At 37.6% G+C, this 18,798-nt stretch overlaps 2 protein-coding genes across 2 annotated transcripts; both read right to left on the reverse strand.

Annotated features, from left to right (window-relative positions):
- Window positions 1-9,673: 9,673 nt before the first annotated feature.
- On the reverse strand, window positions 9,674-10,104 carry LOC116206223. Its single transcript, XM_031539040.1, has 2 exons — window positions 9,967-10,104; window positions 9,674-9,841 (listed from the first exon to the last, which is right to left on the reverse strand). Exons 1-2 carry the CDS (start codon window positions 10,102-10,104, stop codon window positions 9,674-9,676), a joined length of 306 nt encoding a protein of 101 aa, XP_031394900.1.
- Window positions 10,105-16,439: 6,335 nt separating this feature from the next.
- On the reverse strand, window positions 16,440-17,210 carry LOC116206233 (agamous-like MADS-box protein AGL29). Its single transcript, XM_031539051.1, has 2 exons — window positions 17,182-17,210; window positions 16,440-17,082 (listed from the first exon to the last, which is right to left on the reverse strand). The coding sequence occupies exons 1-2, from the start codon at window positions 17,208-17,210 to the stop codon at window positions 16,440-16,442; spliced, it is 672 nt and encodes a 223-aa protein (XP_031394911.1).
- Window positions 17,211-18,798: the final 1,588 nt, after the last annotated feature.

Raw genomic sequence — 18,798 nt, forward strand, 5'->3', positions numbered from 1 at the left:
TGTTTTTTATTTGGAAAAGAAGGAATTTTGTTTCAATATCAAGAACAAGTGTTGTTCTGTATACATGCATGGTCTTTTGTGGTGACACATGGAGCAAATCAAGAGATGTCATTTACCTTGACACATAGCCAGCCATTTTTTATCCCATGACCGATGTGGGTTTAGGAAAACCATGGTTTCCATAAGTCATGTGTATGTCTAAATGTATACATATGAATGGCCCATTTGTATCCCATAAATGGCTAGCAATGTGTCAAGGTAAATGGCATCTCTTAATTTACCCCGTGTGTCAGCACAAAAAGCCATGCATGTATGGAATAGGTGGCTCCATTTCGGGCCCTGGTGTATCTATGTTTCATGTATAAATCTGATCCAATTAATTTAATAAATCGTGTCTAATTAATCAGGAAATTTAATCTCATTAAATATTTGATTGATCGCTCGCACCTTAAATCATCTAATCTCTATTAGAAGATTTTATTGTTTCAAAATATCCCGTAAATTTAGTCGTCTTGTGTGACTCTTTAAGTTCTTGATTACGTTAACAGTAATATCAAAATCTCTATTTCAATATTACAAACAGTAAGTGGAATCTAACAATGCATCACTACTACTCAAGTGATCACACCGACTTCGTCAACGGGTTTTTGAGATAGGCGGTGCTAGCGGCCAATACTCGAAGGAAACCACCAATGCGATATCTAAAATTATTAGACTTGTGGACCTATTAGAGTTGAACAATTCAATCGAATTTTTCAACTTTATACCCATATGTATATATATATATATATATATATATATATGCACACACATACATATATCTACAGACATTCATCTAAGCCTTCCCCTTTTATAAGCAAATTTGGGGAGGCCTTGGACATCCCCGGCCGATGTGGGATTAGGGAAAATATTGTTTCCATGAGCCATTTGTATGTCTAAACATATATGAATTGCCCATGTGTATGTCTAAATGTATACATATGAATGGCCCACTAGTGGCAAAAGGTTTCGAACAAGTTCATTTGCTTATAAAAGCAAGAAATGGGAATCTATGTGTGGATGCTTATATGTGTATATGTATATGTATGCATGTGTAAGTATATGTGAAAATTCGGATTGAATCGTTCAATTCAAATAGGTCCGATTAGTCTAATAATTTTAGGTATAACACCGGTAGTTTCCTTTTGAGTGTTGGCCGCTAACACCGCCTATCTCGAAGACCCGTCAACAAAAACAATGAGGATATTTGTAGGAGAAGGAGAAATTTAAAATTTACTACCCATGAATCTAGATCCCAAGACCTACTAGAATAATATGAGTAAATAAAGTGTACTTTAAATTTAAAATCGTCGATTAAGCGGCCCAAGCATGATGCCTCTACAAGTATACACACCGACTTTGTTAACGGGTCTTCGAGATCAGCTGCGCTAGCGGCCAAGCTCGAAGGAAACCATCGATGCGACACCTAAAATTATTAGACTCGTGGACCAATTCGAGTTGAACAATTCAATCGAATTTTTCAACTTATACACATATATGTATGTATATATATATATATACATATTTATATATCAGGCTCATCTTATGAACTTATTCATAAGCTCAAAGGAAAGGAAGCCAAGCTTTCATGATCAATGTGGGATTCGAAAAATGGGAGGTCTTACAAGGCCAAGTGTAAGGCTAAGTGAAATTAAACAATTGGCCCATGTGTTTTCATATACATCCACCATGTGTAAGACCATATTTTCTCACAAAATTGGCTCCAAGTGGTTCTATATAATCTAATAAATTGGGTCTAATCAATCGAAAAATTTACTCTCATTAAATATTCAATTAACCTATTGCACAGTAATTCATCTAATCTCTATTAGACAATTTTAGTATTTCAAAATATCTCGTCTATTTAGTTGTCATGTGATCGTGCAGGCTCTCGATTACGTTAATAATAATATCGAAATCTCTATTTCAATAAGTGAGCGGCATCTAGTAATGCATCACTGTAACTCAAGTAATCGGACAGTCAATTGCTCGACAACCCTATGACTTAAGTTACTATGCAGTATAATCTCTTTGTCCCCTATATTTCTATTGAGCCCAAGGCATAGTCGATATCATTCTTGTATGGCTCAATCTTTCTTTGTTGGTTTATTGGGTAAGTTTCTCAAAAAAAAAAAGAGCTCGATATCTTTATATCGACTCATTTGAGTATGCATACACTTTTATACTCTACCCACCAAGCGGCAGTAAGATATCGCTCCAATTGCATAGGAGGAACAAATCTTATCTTGGTCGCTCACATTCCTCTCCATACTTTGTGGCATATCCAATAAATGTCTTTTAACCAGCCAGTTACGGTGGCGTTTGATAAACTCAAAGTATACGACATTACAAGTAGGAATACATGGTGATATCAAGTCAAAAGACCACTGCACCATAATCAATGTGAAAACTGCTAATGATAGCTACGTAATGACCCATGTAGCAGTTTCATGGCGGGTCAGTCTGATATAATTACTCCTAATGCATACCTACGGTGTGACTCTGATATCAATGGCATCTAAACTAAGAATGAGACCGAACTTGCTATTAATGAATGAACAAAAAATAACCGGATTTGTTTAATGAAGAAATAAAAACCAAATTTCATCTAAAAGACAGTACAATATAAGTCTTTTCTAAGTCCATATAATAACTAGTCTTTAATAATAACCTAAAAACGCCTACAACCTGAACTTTAAACTTATTTGCTATTGCCCCACATAGATGCATCTTATAACATCAATTGGCGTTCGGTAATTCAGACAACCTTGCATAGATACACTTACGTGAATGGTGCCACCTGATCCATCTATCAAGTGTGCATGGGTACAGAAGTTAAATTAATGTCCAGAAAACCAAAGTAAGAAGTATATCTTTATTAGCCTTCTTTATTAGCACATCAAGCGTGGATACTTGGTACACACAATCTTTATGTGCACACTAATCTAGCAAAAGAAACAGAGAACCCTTATTCTGTTTCTTAGGCTTATTTTGTTGTTGTGGAGCACTCACAACTTAGACCTTTTCATTTTCTTACTCTTGTCTTTAGAGATTAATGCTCAATGAGTACTTTATGTCTCCTTGCCTCAATCTATCTTCTTCTTGCACGTATGCAGAAAATGAGCTCATTTACCTCATGTCGACTGAATTGTGCAAGGAAAGATATCATTACCAGATGCACAAGTAATACCTTAAGTGCCTTTTGTTATGAAGTAAGATCAATCGTTTCCATAATATACTCTCTTATGTTCCCTTGTGCTTTGTACCTTATTGAGACAAAATTTGATAAAAGCGTACTTGTCTCAGCCTTTTCGTTTCTCACTAAATGCTTCTTAATGGCAACCAAGAACAATTTGGCATTTGTCTCAAAAGACGTAGCACCCCTCATTTTTCGGAGTTGCATACCTCATGATCATTAGAATTGGACGATTTGAACATTCCTACCACTCAAAGTTCCTTTTGATCTTATAGGAACTTGCAGCTGTCAGAGCGGCAAATTATTTCATCTGAAGTGCCAAGTCTAGATCCATGCGACCGAGAACTATCATAACGTTCCCATTTCAGACTTTAAAATTATTGCCATTTAGCATAGAAATTAAAATTAAGTGTAATATTAATGGAGATAATATAAGTATTAACTGTATAGAGAAAAGCTAGAGGAAAAATAAAATAAGCTCACACATCAATAAAACCAAAAGCGAGTAAATAATGGCAGGTCCTATCACAAGATACCTAGCACAACGTTGATCCTCCGTCTTTGGACAGATGATATCAACTTGTAAGTGATATCCTCGGTGCAGTAATCAAATATAAACCATCAATCTTATCACACAATAAGCCTTACTTTGGGCCAACTTAAATGTTCACATGAAAAACTCTACGACAGTCTCATATTTATTACCGCAGGCAGGCATGAAACTCCACACACACAAACGTCTCATATTCCAAACATATTAATTGATACAAGAGAGCTCACTTTGGTGAGATATTGCTTCAATTAATCCATTTTAGAACGTTAGACATCTCAAAAAAATTGCCATTATTTAATTCAAACCTAAAACCGGTTAAAATTAGGTTTGAAGTGCCTAAGATCGGGCCTGGAACACCCAAAATTTGGCATGAACCGGAGCTAATTGTTCTAAACTGACCTGAATGGGCTAGACCGGTTTAAAATTGAGCATGAACCACACCAAATTAGACTGAACCGGGCAATCGGACAAAATCCAACCTAAATCAGTCTCAATCATGCCCAATTTTTCAAAATTGACCCATAATCGGACTAAATTTGATTGAACCGGTCAAAAATTTAACTAAACCGGCCAAAACTGACGAAGAACCGGGCTGAATTAACTTCAACCGGTCAATCTGGTCAAGGTTGACGGAACGTCAAACTTTGACTTTCGGGTCAAACTTTGACCAAACTGAGCTTTGTCTTAATGGGCTTGATCCTCACTGATGGGCCAAGCCCGAACCCAAATTGGCCTGAAATTGGGTCAGACCAAGTCAAGCTGGGCCGAGCTTAACTGAACGGGCTTGAGCCCAACTGTAGTCGAGATCCGAAACTGAAATGGGTCGGGCAGAAACCAATCCAAGTCGGGTCGGAGTGCACCTTCTCCACCCGAATATTCCTCGAACCCAGAAAGAACAGCGATGCATCTCTCCTTCACAGCCCAGCTCGGCTCCAGCACCTTCCCCGATCACGGCTGTCCCTTCTGTGACGGCGTTGACTGCGCCGCCACCGGCCGTGACCACGACATGCACGGGTTGGAGAGAAGGTGGTTCGGGACACAGCTGGCTTGAGATCGGGGAGAGGGATAGAGATCGAGGAAGACGAAGAACAGAGGTCAAGACTAGTGGCCACCATTCCTGGGTGGGTCTGCTACCTTCGACCCACGAATCAGACGTAGCTGTCGCGAGTCGATTTCGACACGGTGTGGCTCGAATGGCCGACCCAAACTCGAAAGGCTGCCTGGGACCGCTACCTGGGGCTGCGATTGCAGAGCCGTGGTCATGGTTGCAGACCTCCTGCTGCCCTGTTCTCGTCGCCCCTCAAGGTCAGGCCACTCACAGGAGGCACGCCCAGAGTGTGCATGCAAGGTTGCTGCCCGTCTCCCCAGAGGGCTAGCACAGCCATGGATGCCCTGAACTGAATCTCAATCCGACCCATGAAACCCCAAAATTTACTTAAACTTCAATCACAGTAAGCAAAACCAAATTGCAGCAAACGAACTTTAATGGCAACATCTTGCTTGCATCCATCACCAGTAATGGAAAACTAGATTGCCAGAACCATAAACCGAATTGCAACAATCACAATCCGAATTCGAAGCTTTAACCGTTAATTTCCTAATTGACCCAATCAATCAGCCTGCGATCGGCTCTCATACCAATTGTTAGCCCAAGGATCTAACATGTCGAAGTCATCGGGTCGAGGGCGCGCCTGAAATGATCGTCAGAAGTCGAAGTCCATTCCCGGGTTAGCGTCTTCCGGGTCTCCAAGTTGGACACCCCTTTTCATCCCTTTTCCCTTCCTCTCAGGCTTTATCTTAAGCATAATGAATAGGGAGAGATCATTTTCATTGAGGGGGGAATCAGAAGAAAGAAAAGCGTCTTAAGTCTCTTACGATGATATTTGAGACTTAACACCAGCTGCGATCCGAGGACCATAACCCTATCAATTGCGTTTAAGCAATCGAGGCTAGTACAATATCTAATTTCACTTATCATGGAATGAGATAACACTCACGGTATTTGTACATTAAATCACACTCTCTAATGATGTCCTTAGACACATAATTTAAAAACTTGATCGATCACTTAATCGGGTCAAAGAATAGGATAGCACGTGATACCTGACCAATTAATATATATATGTTTGACGATATTATCGAATAAAGTTCAACACATGTAGCTCCCGAGTCATGTCGCCGCTATGAGCCTCCAAGATCGAATGCACGAGATTGCCATTGAAGATATGCTGCTGGGGGCCGTTCTTCTAGTTGGGGAGCCGCTCCAACACTGCCTCAATAGATGGATGCCCAATTGAGAATGGCACCCTAGTGGACGAGAACATGACTATTAGAAAATCGAACACGTGTGTAGCAGAAAGTTTAAATACGGTAAAAATAAATTTTTTATCGCGTGCTCGTTTAATCAAAAATTTCAAGATCACATCTTGACACAAGAATCACCTTCTAAACGAATAGATAATATCACATGTCGAATCCACAAGAAAAGTTTGGACTTTTATACTAATCTTGGCGATTCGAGTTGATCAAACTAACCGTCCAACTGTCCGGTCTCTAGCTCGTCCACACAAGCTCGTCTCCACCGAGTTTAAGCTCCTCTCAACCCGTACACTCCAATCTAGGTCATCAGTCTCGAACGTAATCATCACGGAGTGAAAGGATCACTTCAAGGACAATGCCGGATTGCCGAACCGAAGTCGAGGAAGACTTCGAATGACCACGGGAAGTGTGCGGCTGTAATGCTGAAAACCTCTCAGCCGAACTCCCTCTTAATCTCGCTTAATATCAAGTATTATCGATAGATCGTTATCTAGGGTTAATTGTAAGATCATATCTATATATCTTTACCGTAGGGACTAAAATGTAATTATTAATTAATCCACATTAATTAATAAATCACAAATAAGTCCTCACACTCTAAGTTATCCAATGACTTGCCCTTGTAGTAAGAAAGAAAGATAAAACAAATCCTTGATATGAGTTTTCATCAATAGTCAATCTATTTATAAAAACTCTCTAAATAAGGAAATTATCATATTTCCTTAATTAGATTTATCATTGATATTGAACTCTGTTTCAAGATGTGCTAGCACCCTTGCAACCACATTGCAAGCCCCGTTCGATAATTAATTCCTAATTAAATTCCTTAATTAGAATTAATTCTTTTCTCGGCTTAAACACGCTCAATGTGTGTGACTAACTAAGTTCATTACCAAATAGTAATGTGATTATAATATTAACTCATTTGACATTACCAGAAGCTCTTTTGTAACCAAAAGCATAATTTCCAAAATGCCATTGGTTCCCAAAGTTTACAAGTGACACCTGGCAGCATATTGTGACAATCCAAATGATGACGAACGTATAATTAAAACATTCTAATAAACCTCTAATATATATGCCATGCACTGAATCCCTTTACTATAAGATTCTGAACTAGCTAGAGCTATGATAAATGCCAAACCCTATAGCTGATCATATGGATTCTCTAATTTCATTCTTATATCTGTAGAACTTGAACAAAAACTCTTTTCTATTCAATTCTATCTACTTCGACCGAGGATTTCTTAATCCAGAATAAAACACATTTCCATATGACATTTTCCCTATTTACTCTGATTAGTGAACTCCGTCTTGATTGGACACCTACCTCCAAATATAACTAACTAGAACCACTATTTGTTGAATACTCATGCTAAGCACAAATATATTAGCAGTAACAAATCCTAATAACCTATACATGAGATAGTGTTTCATCTCAGGTGTAAGGACTATATGCACTAATACGATCCAGATAACATTCATTAACATAAGTAAATTACCGTAATGAATATTATCTGCACGTCACGTTCGACTACTTATCATATAAGCATTAACATGTCTGTCCTGATAAGAGTTATCAAATAGTATGAAACTCACTATTCCATCTTCGTTAGTATCTGTATACTAATCATGGATACAGACAGAGGTGACAATCAATCCGGAAAAATAATGTCCGGTTAAGTCTCTTATGATCGTGAACAGTTTAAAGATATTCTTACCGAATTATTTCGTCACTCATATTCTTAACTCTTCAAGAATGAAGCATTCAATATATCATAAGGATTTTATTCTAATAAACATAAACAGTATACGAATAATAGAATAAACTTTATTATCATAAAAGGAATTATCCAAATAAATAAAACCGACTCTTGGTTATATCACTAACAATCTCCCACTTAAAGTAGAGCCACTCAGTACAGTATATAAGATTCATCTTCTCAAGATGTTTCTCTAGTTGCTGTTGCGTCATGGCCTTCGTGAGTTGATCAGCAATAATGTCCACTGAAGCTACTTTCTGCACGTCTATAGAAATCTTGGACAACCATTTCGCATCTCATATGGAGTGGTAGAGACCGACTTGCTCAGAATCTTGTTAAGAAGTATTATGAGCGCATATCCCCACATCGAAATGGGGAATCTGTATAGCTCATCATAAATCAAACCGTGTCCAACAGGGTACGATTCTCCTATCATAAACTTCATTCAAGTGTGGTGTTCCTAGTGGAGTAAATTGAGAAACAATACCGTGTTCCTTCAGGAAATCACCAAACTCAGTACTCATGTACTCTCATCCTCAAAACAATCGAAGAGTTTTGATGCTCTTCCCTTTCTGCTTCTCTACTTCAGCCTTGAATTCCTTTAACTTTTCAAATGATTCATGTTTATAAGATAAACATACCCAAAATGAGAATAATCATCGGTAAAGGTGATGAAGTAGGAATAACCACCCCGAGCCACTTCACTAAATAGACCACACACATCGCTATGTATGAGTTCTAAAACTTCCTTAGCCCTCTTCATTTTTCCCACAAATGGAGTCCTAGTCATCTTTCCTTGAAGACAAGACTCACAAGTCGAATTAGGTTCAGAACCCAATGAAACTATAAGTTCTATCTTCTCCAACTTTCTTATCCTATCATCAGCAACATGCCCTAGTCTAAGGTGACAAAGTTGCTTTAGAATTTGAGTAGATTCGGATACGGTGTTAATCTCAATCATGTTCGAAATTGTCTCATTTCTAGCTCTAAGATAATAAAGACCATCGTGTAAATAACCAACACCAATAATTCTATTACCATAATAAATGCCGCAAACATCATGTTTGAAATCAAACAAATATCGATTCCTAGTCAAACCAGAAACAAAAATAATGTTCCGATAGGCGTTCGATAAAATAAAACACGATGTAAAAATAAAACATGTCCATCCAGATGTAACGAAGTCGACCCCACAGCTTTGGCCGCAACACCTGCTCTATTGTCAATCTTCAAGCAGACCTTATTCCTTCCGAGGACCCCACTGCTTGCTAGTTCATGCATAGAGGTACAAATGTGTAAGCTTGCACCAATATCAAGAACCCAAGCTGTAGATGAGCTATATGAACCATTGAAACTAACATAACAAGAGATAAACATACCTTCTGAAGGTTTCCTTCCCTTGTTCACCTTCAACAAGGTGAGGTACTGAGGGCAGTTCCTCTTACAATGTCCATCCTTGCCGCAGTGGAAGCAAGTTCCCTTATTTGCAGCAACCTTTGCATTGCCCTTGTTCTTGGACACCCCTGCCGACTGCTGAGGAATAGAACCTTTTTTGGACTTCTTCTACTTTTTACCAGTCTTACTGGAAGAAGCATTAGCCACAAGAACGACTTCCTTATCCTTCCTCTTGTTGGTCATCGCATTCTGGGCAGTGACTAACATGTTCAGCAGCTCAGATAGTGAACATGATAGCTTGTTCATGTGAAAGTTCACAATGGTCCCTGAGAAAGAATCTAGGAGAGACTAAATAACTAAATCCACATGAAGTTCTTTATCCATCTAGAACTCAAGTTTCTCAAGCTGCTAAATCTGCCTGATCATCTTCTGCACATGAGCTCCAACTTTAGTCCCTTCCTGCATTCTCTCACGGAATAATTCCTTCGATATCTCATATTGTGCGATCCTGTTGTTCTCCTCATAGAGCTCCCTGAGATTCTTCAAGACCTCACGAGCGCTCTTCATGTTCTCATGCTACCACTGCAACTCATTGCTTATAGAAGCAAGCATGTAGTAGCGGACCTCCATGTCATCAACAGACCACAAATCATATGTGTCCTGCTAATTAGTAGAAGCATCCTTGTTGAGGGTTTAATCACCTGAGTCTCTAGGATGTATCCCAGAGTCTCCATGTTAAGGACAATGTTCAAGTCACGGAGCCAGTCCGAAAAGTTAGGCCTCGTGAGTCTATTATCATTCAGTATACTCGAGAGATGATTCATAGATTTCATACTCATGGTGATTGCAGAAAATAACAAAATTAAATTAATGAATTTCCATATTTAAACCATAATGACCATCAACTTTCAATCAAAATGGTCTCCCACTATCTTTTCAAATCCTACACTTCCAAAATAGGAAATGAGAATCCTATTCGGGAAAGATTCATAGTGGGTGATTGAATTCTCATAAAATGTTGATTCCCTTAGGTACCTGCTATTATTGGAAACAATTATTCTACAAGCAAACAACTCCTTGTTCAGTACATCTCTATGTACGGTTCAATCAATTCGGCTCCTAGTACTTCGGACCTCAAGTGCCTGCCGTTATTGGTCCATCATACATAGTTAAGTCTAACCCACCAAATCCCATATATCAGCTACCTCCGGTACCTGCCATTATTGGTAGTTGACAATCTAAAACATCACATGCTTCAACATTCATGGAAAAAGATCTATTAGTCTATCTCGTCCCTTATGTGTCCACGACCAACAACGAAACAAACTAAAATTCTCTGGAGAATGCTTTGGTGGAGAGCCATGACAGAGGTTCACAACCTCGTGCCATTCCCGACTTAATATTTTAATTTGGAAGATTTTCTATTAGGTGACCTAATTAATATTTGGCTCCACTTTACACATTATCCATATTCGCACATCACATGCATAAATATGTAATCAGAATCAATAAAAAGCATGATCATGGACTTAATATTAGCCTAATCCAGGAGCCACAAGAATTAAGCAAAATTTACCTAAAGTCCATAATCACACACCATGCTCGAAATTTAAGAAAGGAAACTAATAGCATAATAGGAAAATAAATTTTGTGTCAATTTTATAACTCTTTACAAAATATCCAAATATCAAATATTAGGAAAATTTCATTTTTGAAAAATATACAAGATACCATATATCTAGTGTATCTTCCATAATCGTTTTTGATAGCAAATATCAAATATCTAATCTCATTAGAATAGGATATCAAATATTTGATTTCCGTAAAATCAAATTTTACGAAACAATTTTGGTAATTAATCGTTTTGAAAATCTTATTTCCGAAAATATCGAAATTGCCCGTTACAAGACTATCGTCGGCTCGGGGCAGCCGTGCACCTCAGGCATCATAGCCAAGAAGCATGGTCGCCTATAACCAACCGTCCTACAATCGAGAGTGGCCAGCGATTGCCCGACAGCCTCCAGCCGACCGGGAGCAGCCAGCTACAGCCGCCAGTGACCAACAGCAGTAGCCAGCGACCAGCAATAGTAGCTAACGACCATCAACAGCAGCAAACGACCATCGACAGCCGCTCGTGTGTCCTCACCGCGACCATCGGACCATCGGAAAACCAGCAGCCACCTCAAGACCTACCAACAGTCTGGGATCAACAATTGTTCTTGGCCTGTATAGGCCATTCTGTGGCTGCTTAGCACCAAGAAAATCAATCAAATTGAATTATCTAGGGCCGGTTACGAGAAACGATTTCTCGTGCCCGACTTGATATTGATTCATCAAACACTTCAATAATTCACAATCAACCACCAAAATTATGCCCAAAACATGTATCTAATCGAATATAAGGGTGGCTTTGATACCACTGATAGAAAACCGAGCATGTGCTCGTTTAATCAAAAACTTCAAGATCACATCTTGACACCAGAATCACCTTTTAAACAAATGAATAACATCACATGTCGAATCCACAAGAAAAGTTTAGACTTTACTAACTTGTCAATTTGAATCGATCAAACTAACTCGTCATGGAATGAAAGGATCGCTTCAAGGACACCAAGAACAACGCCGGATTGCCGAACCGAAGTTGAGGAAGACTCTGAATGACCTCAGGAAGTTGCGACTGTACTGCTGAAAACCTCTCAGCCGAACTCCCTCTCAATCTCTCTTAACAGCAGATCTTATTGATAGATTGTTCTCTAGGGTTAACTGTAAGATCATATCTATATATCTTTATTCTAGGGACTAAAATATAATTATTAATTAATCCACATTAATTAATAAATCATAAATAAGTCCTCACACTCTAAGTCATCTAATGATTTGCCCTTGTAGTGAGAAAGAAAAATCAAATAAGTCCTTAACATGAGTTTCCATCAATAGACAATCTATTTATAGAAACTTTCCAAATAAAAAAACTATCATATTTCTCTAATTAGATTTATCATTGATATTGAACTCGGCTTCAGGATGTGCTAGTACCCTTGCAACAACGTTGCAAGCCTCGTTCGATAATTAATTCCTACTTAATTCCCTTAATTAGAATTAATTCTTTTCTCGGCTAAGACATACTCAATGTCTGTGACTATCTAGGTTCATCACCAAATAGTAATGAGATTATAATATCAACTCATTTGACATCACCAGAAACTCTTTTTGTAACCAAAAGTATAATTCCCAAAATGCTCTTGGTTCCCAAAGTTCACTAGTGACACCTAGCAACATATCGCGACAATCCAAATGATGACGAATGTATAATTGAAATATTATAATAAACCTCTAATCGTATATGACATGCACTGAGTCTTTTCACTACAAGATCCCGATCCAACTAGAGCTACGGTAAATTCCAAACCCTATAGCTGATCATATGAATTCTCTGATTTCATTCTTATATCTGTAGAACCTAAACAAAAACTCTTTTCTATTCAATTCTATCTACTCCGACCGAGGATTTCTTAATCCAGAATAAAACACATTTCCATATGACATTTTCCCTATTTACTCTGATTAGTGAACTCCGTCTTGATTGGACACCTACCTCCAAATATAACTAACTAGAACCATTATTTGTTGAATACTCATGCTAAGCACAAATACATTAGCAGTAACAAATCCTAATAACCTATACATGAGATAGTGTTTCATCTCAGGTGTAAGGACTATATGCACTAATACGATCCAGATAACATTCATTAACATAAGTAAATTACCGTAATGAATATTATCTGCACGTCACGTTCGACTACTTATCATATAAGCATCCATATGTCTGTCTTGATAACAGTTATAGATAGCATGAGACTCACTATTCCATCTTCATTAGTATCTATATGCTAATAATAGATACAGACAGATTTGACGATCTATCCGGAGATATAACATCCGGTTAAATCTCCTATGATCATGAACAGTTTAAAGATATTATTACCAAATTACTTTGTCATTCACTTTCTTAACTCTTTAAGAATAAAGCATTCAAAATATCATAAGGACTTTATTCTAATAAACATAAATAATGTACAAATAATAGAATAAACCTTATTGTCATAAAAGGAATTATCCAAATACATAAAACCGGCTCTAAGACATATCACGATCAATGACGACCCCGATCTCGGCCCCACACAAGGTTGCCAGCCCGCTTACTTTTGTATACATCCCTGCCCTACATAAGTAATACCTCGTATCTAACTTGCTCAGCTTAAAAGCCATCGTGCGGTATTTAGCAAAGCTGGCTCGGAAAACGATCAACACAAGCAAGCACTATGATGTTTAACGAAACATAAGACATTTTATTTTTCACGCGTGCACTATCATACTATGTGAACTAGTTTTGCTGTTCAAACGTGACATGCTTCCCAATTAATTTGACAAAAACTATGTAAAAAACGCCCCACCTGTGATTCGGTCGTACCATGTGGCTGAGCTCAGTAAATATGTTTTCCAGATGTGTTTGAGTATGGGGCAGATACATTGTTGAAAACCCATCCCTTTGTTATCTATACTAAGATATGTATCTTTTGAAAGTAAACACATATGAAAGCAAAAGGAAAAGGAACAATATACAACTACGTAGTCGGAACATTGTGAAGACGGTATTCTCGATTCTCGATCCTCTTGATCTCCAAACTATAGCGACCCTGAAAACCCATCCCTTTGTTATCTATATTAAGATATGTATCTTTTGAAAGTAAACACATATGAAAGCAAAAGGAAAAGGAACGATATACGCCTGCGTAGTCAGAACATGTGAAGACGGTATTCTCGATTCTCGATCCTCTTGATCTCCATCCTATGCATAATGATTTTTCTCTTTCAGGTATAAATTGAGCATTTAGATGTTACATGGTGAAATATATGGCATGATGATCTACCGAAAAATATATATATATATATATATATATATATGTGTGTGTGTGTGTGTGTGAGATGAGCTAGACTTCATATTGCTCGCTTTCCCTTTTGGATTTTAGGATTTCATTTCCATACACGATATATAATGCGAGTAACATATTTTTGGTGACAGGCCTAACCATGTTTACTCATGAAGAAGATTTTTAAAATTAAATTGAATTGCTCGTAAAATTATTAGGTTTGGTGCTCCCCAAAAAAAAAACAAACATTCAAAATTTGATTTTAAAGAATCATCTTTTGAAAATTGCCAAATTGGGATTGGAAATTTATTTATTATTTTTTCAGTGGAAGGAAATTTATTTATTATAATTACGAAATAATCGGTTTGATTTCAAATAAATTCATTAACTTAAAATCGGCTTAGTTAAAAAAAATGAACTTTACAAAAAAATTTATAATTTTAGCATGAACAATTTTCCTATGCATGGACATACATTGATTTCCGATTTCATCACATTTGGCACTATGCTTTTTTTTTGTTAATTTAATCGAAAGTGCCTATGTGGCCTTAAAGGTGCCATGTGGTGCAAGAAGATTGGCCAAATGAGCCCCGTAAAATTTTGTAATAAAAATTATATTCTGAAAATTTTAAAAAGAAGGAACAAAACTGAAAGAAAATTAAATCTCGGGAACTTAAGGAGGAGAAAGGGGGCACAGGGGCCTCTCAAGAGGTCACCGACGACTCAATTGGAAGGATGGTAGTTGCCCATGAGAATTCCGCTTGGTGGGGCTATGCCGTTGGCCGGAACTTTCCCACTATGGGTTGTTGGCAATAACAAAAGTCCCAGCGACCCAAAATGGAGTTTCTTCTATTTTTTAGGTGTATATCCTGATATCCGGATACCCAATGTGTCTCAATTAATCCTAGTTCAAGTCAGGTCAGTCTCTTAAGAGATGAAACTCTCCAAGTCAAGATTGATGAGGCCTACATTCTGGGGGGATCGCCGATCCCCTTCTTCCTTTCCCTTTCACGATTTTCCTTTTTCTTCTAAATTTTTCGACCCCTATGCACCCCTCCGTCCACCCCCAGTTCATGCTAAGAATAGAAAAAGGTGCAAAATTTGTTTTCTTTTTTTTTTAACTAACCCTTTAAATATAGCTATTTAGGTGTATTTTTTCCGGTTACAAAGGAGACTCAATACCTAGTATAATGAAAGATAAATCTTAAATAACTAATAAAGGGACACAGGTAGTTCCACTAGGTATCGAACCTACAACCACTAGATATCGAACCTACAACCTCTAGGTCAACAGACGAGAGCGTGTGCCACTACTCTATACCGTCTTTTAATTATTTAGGAGTATCTTTGGTTTACTAGTTCGTTATTTTTCTCTCACCACTTAGGGTTGGTTTGTGAATGTTGTACTGAAATATAATTGTTAAAAATTAAGTGTTGATCTAAGAATAATGTGATATTTGACAAATTCAGTACTTAAAAATTAAGCACTTAATTAGTTAAGGAAATAAATTTATAGGAAGAATGAAGGAATTAATAAGAATGAGAAAAGTTTTGTGAGAGATAAAGAGCGCCAATAAATGAAGAATAACTTATTTCATTTAGTTAAAATTTTCTACTTATTTCATTAAGTGTTTTTTGTTTAATGATTAAGTAGTTTAAAATCTTTATCTCTCATTTTCTCATCTTTGTTACGTTCATTTTCTCTTATAACTAACTTGTAATTAACTTTTAGGCACTTTAATTAAGTTGAAACGAACGCACCCTAAGCAAAAATGTTTGGAAGGTAACAATTTGAAACCATTGGTATTAAAATTAATCCATTAAAAGACGGTGCAGCGCAATGGTGCATACTCTCGCCTGGTAACTAGGAGGATTGAGATTCGACATCCAGTGAGACTGGCCGTGCCCTTTTATTAGCTACTGGGATTTATATTTTCTTATATTAGACTCCACGAGCCTCTCTTATAAAAAAATAAAAGTAATTCTTAAAAATAATAAGGGCAAAATCGAAGAAAGTGAGACCGAAACAAACGTTTTGACTTTATAGTATAAATATGAATAAACTTGATATACTTCACAAAATATTTAATAGCTATTATTTCACTTTCTACTGCTGCTTGAGGAGCGTAGAAGTCGATTCCCAAAATTAATGTTTCATTAAGATTGTTATGCACAGAAGAAACCACGTTTGTTGATACATAATCACTAAGAAAATCATATCAAATAATATCAATTACGACTGTTCATCCCGTAGATGCCTCATTTCCGATCTCAAAGTCACTAACTTCATCGTCGAAATTCATGACTTCCAATAAGGAGTCCGTGGAAGCAACCACGTTATCATTATCATTATTATTGTGTTGGCCGTCATTGCTGCCTTGCTTCATATGGTTCATAAGATCACCATAAAATCGCTCCATGGACGATGGTACTCGCTCGAGTTGCGGCATGCTGAGTGCTCCAATCTTAGCATCCCTCCAGCTAACTTCGCCTCTTGCTGCATTCGCTGTCTGGGACGCCTTGATTAACCGCTGAAGTGACTTCCCACGCTTCTTCTCGGCCTCTAATTGGGAGAGAGTCTCGTTCAGGATTTCTCCTAGTTCGTCGATCCTTGTCCTCTTATTGGCTTCCAGGATCGGTTGCATACTACCATCATCATGCAGCTTCCCACGGATGTTCCTCTTGAGGTATCGCTCCACCAACGCGCCAATTGTCGGAGTCCCAAATGAGAAGGGCGTTCCTGTAGGTGAGAACATCACGATCCCAATCTCAGCTCGACGCAGTGTAGCCAGCTCGCTTGCTTGTTTATAGATCGTGGCCCTACACGAGTAGGTAAGAGTCATAAGACCTAAGATTTTGGAGCTCCTCGTATCAACATCAGTTACGCTGCCATATAATTGTCTTAGTTAAAGATCGAAAGAGAAACCAGCCGCCCGGATTACGTGATCAGCTGCACATGGTGATGTTCTTGGGGCAATATCTAACCGAACAATTTTCACTTTGCAAGGCTCCATAGTTTATTGGAACTTATGTGTGTGTATGTAATTATGTATGAACAAGCTAGTCTGGCTACACGGGATAGTATGGTTTTGCTTTTCCTTTGGTCAATCCGGTATCTTTCATTAATAAGCTGCCCTTTCTCTAAATCCTGAAATTTATTTGGGTTAATCTTCCAATTTACAAACTTTTACGTGCATTATGCTTTTCTCATATGTATATCCTGAAACTTTGTTTATATGTACTTGTATTATTCGTACATTTATATGAATTTGTATTTTGGTTAACCGATATATATATATATATATATATTTATCCAATAGACATCACGAGGTATCTCAGCATATTCAATTTGACGACCTCTTGTTCAAATATCCATTCGGTTATAATTACGAGGTGTTTCAGGTAAGTAGAATGACAAAAATTCTATCATGTGCGTGAAAATCACTGTTTGAATAACGGTTGGAAGCGGATGGAAAGGATGGAAACAATTTCCTAGGCGATATTTTCTATGAGGTATGACTTTGGTAGAGGACTTATATTCCAAATTCATCTTGTTATAATAATGCCAACTGTCATATTCATTTTTACGTACGTGTCTGTGTCCTCGGTGACCTTGCCTGATGGGGGCGGTCGGCCGTGGAGCCCAAAATTTTTGACTGACTTGAGGTTAGATTATTCTGATTGCTTAGGATTGATCTGAAGTCGTCACTAACTGTTTTCATAGGTCGATAAGCCACCTATTAATCCACTATGAGGTCCAGATATTAACCTCCTGTGGATTTAACTATCAATTTTGAATTAGTGATCCGAATCCTGACAATCTATTACGATTCTATCGCTTGCAAGTAATAGTCTCGCCCGAATCGGTAGCTCATTTCCTAACTTGTCAATTCTAATGTTAATGCCCAATTGTTTTATCCTACAAGTCTAGGGTCGTATTCGCGTATATACAAGTATAAAAAATTACGATTACACCTCCTGTACGTCACACATGTATATGAAAAATTACGATTACATCTCTTGTACGTCACACATGTACCCACACATCGATACAGTCAAGTACATACACACATCCATCCCTTCCATACACTCATGTTTACATACATTCATCCATGTACATCTTCATTCTTTCATCATGCCTCCAATAGGCCGAGACACTTCAATGGATCAAGTGGGCCTAGAAATGGGCTTAAGGTCCGAACATAGGAAAATGGGCCTACGGCCCTAACCTATGAAAATCTAAGTGAATTTCCTAAGTCTATTCATTTTATTCACAACTTTTATCCTTCACAATTTATCCCAATTTTATTAAGGCCTGAATTTACATGGTTATCCATTTAACCCCGAGAATTCTAAAAGAATCCTAAATCCCTCAAGGCTAAGTAGCCTTTCTTGATTAAACCCTAGGGCTCTCTAGATAAGTGAATTATCCCAAAAATCGTGAATTAAGTGCCAAATTGAAGTGATCAACCAATTTTAATCTTGATTAATCGATTTCCACACAAGTTCAACACTTAATCAATTAACGCCGATTTCTAACCACGTGAAAGACTTAATAATCAATTTAATCCCAACGCTAAGAGTCCTACCTCCACAAGGTTA

This window comes from Punica granatum, chromosome 1 (genome assembly GCF_007655135.1).
Source record: "Punica granatum isolate Tunisia-2019 chromosome 1, ASM765513v2, whole genome shotgun sequence".
In the NCBI taxonomy this organism is placed as follows: domain Eukaryota; kingdom Viridiplantae; phylum Streptophyta; class Magnoliopsida; order Myrtales; family Lythraceae; genus Punica; species Punica granatum.

What these genes read in the sequence shown, in the direction of transcription:
- LOC116206223 (XM_031539040.1), bottom strand. Translation starts at nt 10,104, where the DNA reads ATGAGTATGAAATCTATGAATCATCTCTCGAGTATACTGAATGATAAT. An exon ending in GATACATCCTAGAGACTCAG is followed by an intron (nt 9,842 to 9,966) that starts GTGATTAAACCC and finishes TTGCAGTGGTAG; the next exon opens with CATGAGAACATGAAGAGCGC.
- LOC116206233 (XM_031539051.1), bottom strand. Translation starts at nt 17,210, where the DNA reads ATGGAGCCTTGCAAAGTGAAAATTGTTCG. An exon ending in TGCAAAGTGAAAATTGTTCG is followed by an intron (nt 17,083 to 17,181) that starts GTTAGATATTGC and finishes ATTATATGGCAG; the next exon opens with CGTAACTGATGTTGATACGA.